Source organism: Bos javanicus, chromosome 23, assembly GCF_032452875.1.
Source record: "Bos javanicus breed banteng chromosome 23, ARS-OSU_banteng_1.0, whole genome shotgun sequence".
Classification (NCBI taxonomy): Eukaryota; Metazoa; Chordata; class Mammalia; order Artiodactyla; family Bovidae; genus Bos; species Bos javanicus.
The window spans coordinates 7,681,355-7,692,161 of NC_083890.1; the positions used below are offsets into that span (position 1 = coordinate 7,681,355).

General features: G+C 55.0%; 2 protein-coding genes across 19 annotated transcripts in view; both read left to right on the top strand.

Moving 5' to 3' along the window:
• SYNGAP1 (synaptic Ras GTPase activating protein 1) overlaps positions 1-6,015 on the top strand; it is a 31,554-nt gene extending 25,539 nt beyond the window's left edge. For 10 of the 18 annotated variants that reach the window (XM_061397911.1, XM_061397910.1, XM_061397913.1 and 7 more), the window contains 2 exons: positions 435-525; positions 4,121-6,015. In XM_061397911.1, coding sequence (XP_061253895.1) covers positions 435-525; positions 4,121-4,267 — 238 coding nt within the window. In that variant the 3' untranslated portion in view covers positions 4,268-6,015. Of the gene's footprint in view, positions 1-421; positions 526-1,386 lie in introns of all 18 variants that reach the window. The other 8 variants (XR_009732732.1, XR_009732731.1, XR_009732734.1 and 5 more) reach the window with 8 other exon arrangements.
• A 946-nt stretch (positions 6,016-6,961) lies between these two features.
• Positions 6,962-9,808, top strand: ZBTB9 (zinc finger and BTB domain containing 9). Its single transcript, XM_061397927.1, has 2 exons — positions 6,962-7,049; positions 7,306-9,808. The coding sequence occupies exon 2, from the start codon at positions 7,312-7,314 to the stop codon at positions 8,695-8,697; it is 1,386 nt and encodes a 461-aa protein (XP_061253911.1). The 5' UTR covers positions 6,962-7,049; positions 7,306-7,311; the 3' UTR covers positions 8,698-9,808.
• The last annotated feature ends 999 nt before the right edge of the window (positions 9,809-10,807 follow it).

Genomic DNA, 10,807 nt, shown 5'->3' on the forward strand with positions numbered 1-10,807 from the left:
TATCCTTTATGAGAAATCACCTTGAGAACCTTCTTTGAAGGTAGAGAGAAGCTGGGAATGATGATTGTAGAGACCCTGTTGGGCCAACGGTGTCCAGGGGCTGCTCTGGAGACAGTCTCGGTTCCGTGAGGTGGCGTAGGGGATGGAGGAGCCAGATCTTCAGCTGCAGTGTCTGCGGAAGGGCCTGCTCATGGATAGAGTGCTGAGTGCTGTGTGCCTGGTCCGGGGGGTGCTCCCAGGGCACAGAGGTCCTCCTTAGCAGAGAGATGCAAGCATTCCCGAAAGCGGATCGGAGGAATGGAGGGATTCTAAGTGCAGGGGAGAAAAATGCCAAAGCTTCTCGAGAGAGTGGCAGGGCTCCCAGGGTCGGGATCTCCCTGGGCAGGCTCCCCGCCTGTGCCCGCCACTAACCCCACTGAAGCCCGTCCCTTCAGGCTGATGCTGGTGGAGGAGGAGCTGCGCCGGGACCACCCCACCATGGCTGAGCCGCTGCCCGAACCCAAGAAGAGGCTGCTCGACGCTCAGGTGGAAATTACAATGTCATTTATCTTCTCCGTGTCCCATCCCCATCCATCCCACTGTCCTTCGTGCGGTCACTGCGCCAGCCACCCCGGGCCCATTGCCGCCGTCTCTCCCGTCGTCCTCCGTTCATCCAGCGGCTGCTCCCGGCCGTCCCCGCGACCCCATCTTCATCCCATCGTCTGTGCCTTCGTCACTCCCGGCAGTGTCAGCCCCCACCCCACCCTGTGCCTCCCCACCCTGCCTCCCCTACTCAGCCGCATTTCAGGACCTCCAGCCAGAACCTCAGCCTCTCTGCCCCCAGACCTGAGTCCTGGCCCCGGCCCCTTCTGGGCTGGCCCCCGAAAAAGTCAGGGGGCACAGTCTCCCCGCGCGCCTCTCAGGCCAGGGGGCCGGAAGCGGTGCTTCACCAGCGCAGAGCCCCAGGTGCTAGGGGTGCTTGTGTCCTGGGCTCCAGCCGGTGCCCTGGGCGTGCTCGTCACCACTGCTTCCTGGGCCCCTCAGTTCTCCTTGTCTTTGACAGCTCGCTAGGCCTCTTCCCAGCTCCTGGGATCTTGAAGCCCACCCCCCGGCCCCACACTCTGAGCCCTCCCCTCCTGCCTGTGTTTAAAGCCCAGCCCGCCTTCTTCGGCCCTGCACCCCCTCTGGTCCTCATACCTGCCCAACTGCCCCAGCTCCCGCCATCCGCCCTCTCTCCCCGCAGCCAGCTTTTAGGACTTCCCTCCCGTCCTCTAACCCCTTGTTTCCCTCCCCCCAGTTCGGCTCACTTGCCCACCCGTGCTTCTCTCTCCTCTGCTCTGACCTCCAGGCTCCCCCCTAGAACCACCAAGGCTCCTGACCCCTTGACCCCACTCTCTCCCCCTGCAGCTCCTCATCAGGTAATTCTCCTGGTTCCGCTTTGACCACGGGCGGAGGACACAGGGGGAGGTGACTCCGGACCACTACAGGTTGGTCGTGAAGCCCACTCCCTCTGACTCTCCAGAGCCCCTCCCCGGTTCACGGCTGCTCCCCACACCTGAGGACCTCCCCAGATGCGACCCTCCGGACACCTGCACAGACCCATCTTCCCAGGCACTGCCCCAGAGCACTTCCCTGCCGCCTCCTACAACTGTTCAGGGATCCCTGCCCCCTACCAAGCACTTTACCCTAGATGCCTGCACACCCCTAGATCACAGTGCCTCCCCACACCTCCCCCGACCCTGCCTCCTCCTCTAACCTCTCCAGTGTATGTCTGTCACCCCCCATTTCACCAAAGCGTTCTTGGGGGTTGGGACGTTGGGGTAGGGTTTGTTAAGGAGGGGTGGTGATGCTGGGTTGGGGGGGCGCTGGCTAAAGGGGCTGTGAGGCTGCAGCAGGTAGCCTGGGGTTTCCTCTTCCTTCTCCCTTCCTCTGGTTCTGTGGAGAGCCCTCCTTCCACCCCTCACCTGTTTCTCTTTTTCCTTCCCTACATCTGTGAGGTAGACAGCATCTGGGGCTCCTATTCGGCCCTGCTGGGTGGGAGTTAAGACTGTGTAGTTAATGCAGGGAGACTTTGGGGGGCTTGGAAAGGGTGCCATTCGGATGTCAAGACAGTAAGGGTGAGTGGAGCAAGGAGAAGGATCAAGAAAGGAGACCCTGATGGATGTTAGGATGTGGACCTGCCCACGTGGTGTGGGAGTTGGCAGTGGCAGGAGATGTCTTCCTAGATAAAATCATGGGCTGGGAGCCGTGCTGATTTCAGGCAGAGATGCTAGGTTGGCTGCTGATGCCATCCACTCCCCGTCTCCTGCTCCGCAGTGGCCTTGCCAGACACAGAACCCTACCTGAAAAGCCAGTAAATGGGAACTGTCAACCAGCGACATCACTTCTGAGAGGCTTTATTTTCTGCAGGATGGATCTGCAGTGGGCAGTGGCTCCTCACTCTGTAATTTTAACTCTCTGCCTGCCCAGCCTCTCTGTCAAAGTAGTTAGTGAGCTGAAAACAGATGCTGCCAGGCACCAGGGGCCCTCACCATTTAAAGGACTCCTGTGGCGAATTCTTTTGTAAAATGAATAATGGCACCCTAATTTATCTCCTTTCTAAATTTGGGTCCCTGAGGGTGTAGGGGGCATGCAGACAAGCAGAGGGAAGGGAGTCTGAGGTTTCCTTCCCCTGCTCTCCCGCCACACTCAGGATGCCCTACTGCACGTGACTTCCTCTCTCGCTGACTCCTGGAAAGTGTGGGAGATACTCCGTAGCTAAGAGGGCAGCTTTGCTTAAATCTTGGGTTTGGGTGACCTTCTGAGAGGTGAAGAAGACTAATCCGGGAGCTTCTGCCTGGAATGTTGTTAACGTCTTTAGCGATTCGGTCAGACACAGCTCGGTTGCTAGGCTTCAGTGCTGTATATCCCAGGAAATAACTTGGACACTTTTTATAAACCCCCTTCAGGTTTTGGTCCCTCTGCAACTCAACCATTAACATAAAAATTAATTTTATGTCTGTATTTTTAAAAGCCAAATGAGCGACCTGAAGCATAGAATACATGGTGTTCTCCGCTTCCAGCAGAGGAACAGAAGCCAGAGCTGAGGGGAGGAGACAGGAGTTGGTCCAGGAAGGGTAGGAAGCGGCAGAACAGGACCAGGGGTGGGAGTCCCGCTCACCCTGTACCTGGGAGCCCAGGGTGAGGGACGAAAGGAACGTGGGGGTGGAGAGGAACGAAGTCCTTCTGCTTCCTGGGGACGCAGAGCTTGGGGCATGCTGCGTCTCTGCAGGAGCTCCTGGTCCTTCCTTTCTGACATCAGCATGAGAGAGAGGCAGCCCTCCCACAGTATTTTTCCCTTCCCACATTACTTCCCTGAATCCTGTTCCTTCACCCCAGTACAGTTAAACCTCTCTAATTTAGAATGTTGTATTTGAGGAGATGGCCACTCTGAATAAGTGACAAAACTGAATGACAGTATCTGTTTAATGAAATGCATGTCTTCAGAATATATACAGTAAGTAGAACTCCATGAACGAGGCTTTTCCACTCGAGGCCCTCAGGGAGCATGTGTTAATGAATGGATAGGATTGAAAAGCCTATTTTCTGATATAGATTAAATATTCCCTCCCACAGACATGTTTCTACTATTAATTTGCTTAGCACACTCTTTCTTCACAGATAAAGGAAAACTCAAGCCCAGTTTTTGTTCAAATTATGAAAAAATTCCAGTCCATGGGGGTTTGGATTAATGAGGTTTTGCTGTACTGCCTTTCCTTGTTCCCTCTGCACTAAGTTCCCACCTCAGGTTGGTGGTGGCCTGGGAGGGGGCCCTGGGCAGTGGAAGGTGCCAGGGTTAGCTTGGGGGTGAGATAGGAAACTGACCTCTTTTGAAATGGGTTCCTGGTGTGACTCCTGGGGTTGAAGGCCCCAGTTAGGAGTCGGGGTGAGAGTCTCTTCTCCCTGATTCCAGATGATGTACCTTCTCCTGCAGGTGAGAACAAACGAGGAGGATGTGGGTGGGAGGGGTCTCCCTGGGGAAGGGGGTGGGACAGTTGGTGGAGGGGGCCGGCTCTGGGGGAGGCCACTGCTTGGGGGCTGGCAGCCAGGCCCCCGCGAAGCGTCTCAATAAGTCCGCGCTCTCCTCTTTGGTATCTTGCAGGAGAGGCAGCTTCCCCCCTTGGGTCCAACAAACCCGCGTGTGACGCTGGCCCCACCTTGGAACGGCCTGGCCCCCCCAGCCCCACCTCCCCCACCCCGGCTGCAGATCACTGAGAACGGCGAGTTCCGAAACACCGCAGACCACTAGCCCACCCAGCATCTCAGACCTCCTCCTCCCTCCCTGTGCACCCCACCCTGGAACGGCACCAACCACCAGGACTGGACGTCGCCGAGGGACAGCGGGATCGCCTCCTTGAACGCCTCCTTGCGGGGCACCAGTCCCCCACCCCCACTGCACCATTTCTGGGAGGGAGAGTGGGGACCCTCAGCTGCCCCCTTTTCCTTCCTGCTGGGGTGCTGTCCCCTGTGACCCCAAGGACCCTTGCCCCAGGACACAGACCCCTTCACTCCGGGGTGCTATCCCCATCCTCTGCCTCATCGTTCCCCTGAGCACTGGGGGACAGACCCTCACCCCCACCCTGGGGGTGCGGCACCTCCAAACTTTCAACTTCAGGGTGATTTTTTAGCAGTAACCAGAGCTGACAATCTAACTCCCCTCCACCGCCCCATTTTGGCCTCCCCTGTCCCCCTTGTTATGGGGAGGGGACCCCAGGTGAGGGGGTCCTATTACCCCTTGATTTCTCAGGAGCGTCTGGGGGGGCTCAGCACGCACAAACTCCTTCTCCTCCTACCACTCTCAAATACTCTCCCTCCCCACCCAGAACCCAGATGGGGTGGAGGGGCCACCGGGGCAGGGAGGGGGCGGCAAAGGGGGAATGGGACTTGTCTCCCTTTCTTCCCATACCTGATCTGCTCTTGGCTGGTCCCAGAGCGGGGTGAGGGGGCTCAGGCCCCCCCCTCCCCCAGTGTGTTGGGTGGGGTGGAACTGAGGTTCAGGGGAGGGATTAGGGTTTAGGAGGGGGGTGTATGTTGGGGAGGACAGACTAGCTGATCTGCCCTACCCTGACACACACAGCCCCCCTGCCCCCCACCCTTGGTCTCTACTCCCAGGGGGAGGGGGGAACTTACTCTAGGAAAAGCCATGTCTCTCTCCCCCAGGGAAGGGGGACCTGTGTTGGAGGAGGGGTGTTGGGGGCCCCCTTCCATGACTCTGTCCCCTGGGGGAGGTAGGACAGGGCTGGGCTTCCCTCTCATCCTCCCCCCCCAATCTCCCTCCACATCTCTCCCTCCCGCCAGCTCCACAATTTTTCGGTGTTTCTCTGTACATAGCTCTCTGGCGGGATAGGGGAGGTAGGATGGATGGGGTTTGGGGTGGGTCGGTCATAGGAGGAGAGAAGGCCCTCCTTGGCACCCCCTCTTCCCTGACTGCTGTCCTCTACCCAGCCTTGCCCCCTCATCCCTTCTTGCGTTTGGTATTGAGACTTCTCGGACTCCACCCTTCTTTCTTTTGTATGGACAGTTCCCCTTCAGTCCCATCCCCCTACACACAGACACCCAGCCGGGGCCAAATTTATACTTATATAAAAGTTGTAAATATGTGAAATTTTATCCCTGTGCCCTTCCTTGCTTTCCCAACCTCAGACCCTACCCCTGGACCCCCTTTCCTCTTCTGTTCTTTGGCTGTTGTAATTATCTGGGATTTGTACTGTACATATCCGGGGTGTGTGTGTGTGGGCTGGGGGCAACCCCTCTGTACAGCGCTTCCTGGCCCCCTCCCCACCACGATTCTCTCTCCCCTCATAAGGGTAGGGAGATGTTCTTCCTACCTGTTTTATTTTGTTTTCTCGTTCTCCCTCCCCACCCCACCCCACCCCCAGCCTACTCTCTTCCCCCACCACTGCCCCTTTTCTTCCACTCCCAGCCCCATTTCCTTTTTTTCTGGAGTGTGTGGTGAAACAGAAAAATCATGTTTAATAAACGGAGATTGTTCTTTTATCGCGGTGCTGACTTTCCTAGTCTCGGACCTCCGGGAGGATCAGCATGGTGACAGGAACTGCTTTCTGAGAGGAAGCTGACAGCTTGGGAGAAATTCTGTATCCTGGTGTGCCGCCATAATCTTGGCCCTAGAATATCGCTCTCCCAGCCAGCACTGTAGAGTAGGGGTTTTGCACAGGCCAAATTTCCCCCATGTGTCTCACCGCTGCGCCACTTAACCCCAAGAATAAAGAGGTCAAGGAACAGCAGCAGTATCTGATAAAACACAAGTGTACATCTACATGTCCCTTAAAAATAATTACCTAGAAGTGAAGATTATTTCATTGTTGGTTAAAGTGCTCCCGTACGGAACGGAGGAAAGAACTTGGTGCCTCAGCCTTGTGGAGTCGGCCTCTGGGCCAGCACTTGCCGTCTCGGCTTTCCCTGAGGAAAGGATGGGAACTCCTACCTCGCGGGTGGCAGGTCGGGGGAGGGGGCGTGGGATAGAAGGAGATGCGAACAATACCTAGCCCATATGCTAGGTGCCCTCTTAATCTCAGCACCTATCGGGGGCAGGCGTTACATTTAATCACTGGCATGGCTCATTGGTCGCGCCCTCGGTACCGGCTGCGCCTTCTCATCCCTTCTGTGGCCTGGGCCCGGTCTACTGCCTCCCGCCCGCACCGCCTTCTAGCCGGCGTGACCAATCGACGTGAGGCTTGTAGGCCGGCGCCTTCCTATTGGCTGCCTTCCTGGCCCCGCCCAACTCCCCGGGGCCCGCTTCCGGCGGGGAGGAGGTGGCTTCCGGCCGAGGCGGCGCGGTTGCTGCAGAGCCGCTCTGGACGCAGGACCGCGTGTGTATCCGTGGGGGCGTGGCGGCAGGAAGGGCCAAGCGGCTGGCTCTTGCGGTCCCCGGGTGCCTGCCAGGGAGTTGGACTCTGCGGGCACGTGAGTTGGGAAGCAGAACGGCGGGAAGAAGCCGACCGGGCCGGCGGGATCCGGCTCACGGCTGAAGGACCTCCTCCTCGCCACAGGCCCTGCAAGTTCAAGCCCCGGTTGGTGTTTTGTTGTGGTTTGTTTTAGTTTTCTCGGCGGGGGAGTGTGTGGGACTGTTCTGCCCGAACCACCGGCGACCGAAAAGTTCCCACACGTTGGGGTGTAGCGGAGGCGGACGTTGCTTGGGGAGATACGATTTTCCTTATCCAGAGCTTCTGTGACCCCCTCTTTCCTCCACAGCCCTCGTCGCGCAGGGGCTCTCCTCCGCCCCCTCACCTCCTGTACCCGACCCTCTGGGGTCTTTTTCTTCCTCAGGAGGCCATGGATACCTCGACGCCTTTGCCTCCCGTAGCCCCCTCCCCAGCCTGCAACCCAGCCCCACGGACGATCCAGATCGAGTTCCCTCAGCACAGCTCTTTGCTGCTGGAGGCCCTGAACCGCCACAGGCTGGAGGGAAAGTTCTGTGACGTCTCTCTCCTGGTGCAGGGCCGCGAACTGAGGGCCCACAAAGCAGTGTTGGCTGCCGCTTCTCCTTACTTCCACGACAAACTACTTCTGGGGGATGCACCGCGTCTCACCCTACCCAACGTTATCGAAGCCGATGCCTTCGAGGGGCTGCTCCAGCTCATTTATTCGGGGCACCTCCGTCTGCCCCTGGATGCTCTCCCTGCGCACCTTCTTGTGGCCAGTGGCCTGCAGATGTGGCAAGTGGTAGATCAGTGCTCAGAGATCCTTAGAGAACTGGAAAACACCGGTGGTGGGATTTCATCCCGAGGAGCGACCCCTTTCCACACACTTCTTTCCACCACAGGAGGCTGGTGCATCCGCTCTTCCCCTTTCCAGACCCCGGCACAGTCTTCTCCTTCTACCCAGAGCCCGATTGGAGGGGAGGGGAGTGAACTGGGAGATGTGTTACAGCTTCAGGTTGAAGAGGAAGAGGAGGAAGATGAGGAGGACCAAGGGTCAGCAGCACCCTCTCAGACTCCTCAGCCTCAGAGAGGATCAGGGAGTTTTCCTCGCCCTCCTGTATCCCACCCCCTGCCCACATCCACTACTCCTTGCAGGTTTCCAGAGGGTGAGAGTGCCCCACCTGAGCCTCCTGCTCCTCATACTGCATTGCCCCCCAAAGTCTTCTACATCAAGCAGGAACCCTTTGAGTCCAAGGAGGAGATAGCAGGAGGCGGAAGTCAGTTTGTAGGAGCAAAGGAGGAGACCAAAGTGTTTCCAGCAGGGAACACTGAAGAGAATGGAGAACTAGGGTTCCTACTGCCCTCAGGAGCAGGGACAACATCTGGAGGAGGTGGTCCATCCTGGAAACCAGTGGATCTTCATGGGAATGAAATCCTGTCAGGGGGTGGGGGACCTGGAGGAGCAGGGCAGGCTGTGCATGGGCCTGTGAAGCTAGGTGGCGCACCCCCTGCAGATGGAAAACGCTTTGGTTGTTTGTGTGGGAAGCGCTTTGCAGTGAAGCCAAAGCGCGACCGACACATCATGCTGACCTTCAGCCTTCGACCCTTTGGCTGTGGCATCTGCAACAAGCGTTTCAAGCTGAAGCACCATCTGACAGAGCATATGAAGACGCATGCTGGAGCCCTACATGCCTGTCCTCACTGTGGTCGCCGGTTCAGAGTCCATGCTTGTTTCCTTCGCCATAGGGACCTCTGCAAGGGTCAGGGCTGGGCCACTGCTCATTGGACTTACAAGTGATTGCTGAGGCCATATGCTAACTTTCAGGACAAGGGAGCCACTGCTGCTGATGGATACTTATTACCCCTCACTACCACAGTACCGTGATCCTGTATCTTGATGTTGGTGTTGGTGGTTTTTCTTGGCCATACCTCGTAGCATGCCACCAGGGATTGAACTGCACCCCAGCAGTGGACAGTGCAGAGTCCTAACCACAGGACTAGCAGCAACGTCCCATATCTTGTTAATTATTCCACAAGGATAGATATATTACGGATCTCTTCTTGGGTGTGGGCCTCAACCTGACATATTTGCAAGTTTTTGCTAACTGTCCTACGGGAACTGGTTTACAGGCTGTAGATATACTGATCAGTTGCCTGTAATAGATCTTTTCGTACAGGAAACTGGATTAAATTTCCAATTAGAAGGTATTTGATGAGAGAGGAGTTAGAGCAAGAAAAATTATGATAAATGTTTAATTCAGTCTGTATGAGAAGTTAAGGGAGCTGGTCTCCATCTAGAGATGTGTTTGATTCAGAGTTCTAGTAATCCAGAGACTAAGCTCTAAGCTTTACTTTTCTCTCATCATTGCTGAAATTTTACGAGTAAAGGTCGTCTTGTATACTTTTTTTTTGTTATGATTTTCTGGAAACCCTTCAGTCTATAAATTACTTTCTCACCAGTAGGTACTTTTTCAACACCTTTATTTTGTATGTTGTAGTTGAGCACTTTAACAAATTGAGAATTCCATGAGTCACTTAGAACCCTCTTTAATAGAGGTATTCCCTCCACAGTCTGTGCCTCTTGTCTACCTTTGACCACCACTGATCACTCACATTGATCACAGGGACTGAAATGTGATCAGTGAACTCAGGAGATGGCCACTGACCTAATATACTCTCAGGGTAGTGCCACTGCTCTGAACAAGAGGCCAAGGTTAGAGGGACTCAGGGCTGAGGTGGCACATGCTGAAAACTAGAGAAATAACTGCACAGTGGGACCATACCTCCTCCCTGTCCATCCTCACCCACATTACAGCCCCTTGGTCCACACATAGAAGGGTAGATGTTGGAATGGGGAGATTGTCGTAGTTCTCTTTATTTCTTCAAATAAACTTTGCCATGAAATCTAAGCTAACTGTGAACTGAATTGAGTCATTTATATGGGAGAGAACATGTGAAAACAGTTGCAAAGACCTGGATGTATTCCTTATGCAGCTGGGTTATGTCAGTGGGAAGAATCAGATAGTTTCACACTGATGCAGAGAACACAATCCTGAACATTGGTGGGCCAGATTCTCAGTCCTCACCTGCCTTTTTTTTTTTTTTTTTTGAGGTGTGGGGTGTTATGTTCCTTCTAACTGATTCTTTGGTTTTTTGTTGTTTCTTTAGGGATTTTTCACATGATTTTATAATGTTGCCTCCTGACTGCATATATTATGTGTATTGTTTGGTTTGTTCAACATTTATTGCAAAGCACTGTATTCAACCCTGACTTACACTCTTAGCCTTGAAGAGTTTGCAGCTACTACCAAAGCTAGACATAATGACAATGTGGTATAGTAAGTCCATGATGGGGGACAGTACAAGCTACTGTAGTGGCACAAAGGAAGCTGAGTAAAGAACCTATTATAGATCACCAGAGGTTTCACAAAGACCACATTGCCAGAGTGTGGCAGTGGGGATAGGTGGCCGAATTGATGTGGAAATGGTGAGCATGAGAACTGTAGAGCCAAGACTGACAGCCTTTGCCAAAGCAGGTACCTCGGAAGTTATTAGGTATGGAGCCTAAAGGGGCTAAAACTATGACCGTGGCTGAGAAGGTGAGTTCTAGCTGGGATCTGTCAGTCTTTCTAGAACCATCCCCACTATAAGGACTGTGACCACACTGGGTACAGGGTCAGGGCTGGAGGCTGCCGCCCTTGGATCTACTGCCATGCCACCCACCTGTCATTCTTCGGCGCACATTCTGTGAGTGAGTGTATCTGTTGGCTAGGATCCTTGGATTGCAAGCAACGGACACTGGCTCTGACTAGCCTTATCAAAACAGGAATCTGAAGGGTGGGGTGGCTCCTGGAACGGAAGGAAGGGCTAAAAGACCAGCCTTTGGGAGGATGAGACCTGGGTCAGCT

What these genes read in the sequence shown, in the direction of transcription:
- ZBTB9 (XM_061397927.1), top strand. Translation starts at nt 7,312, where the DNA reads ATGGATACCTCGACGCCTTTGCCTCCCGTAGCCCCCTCCCCAGCCTGC.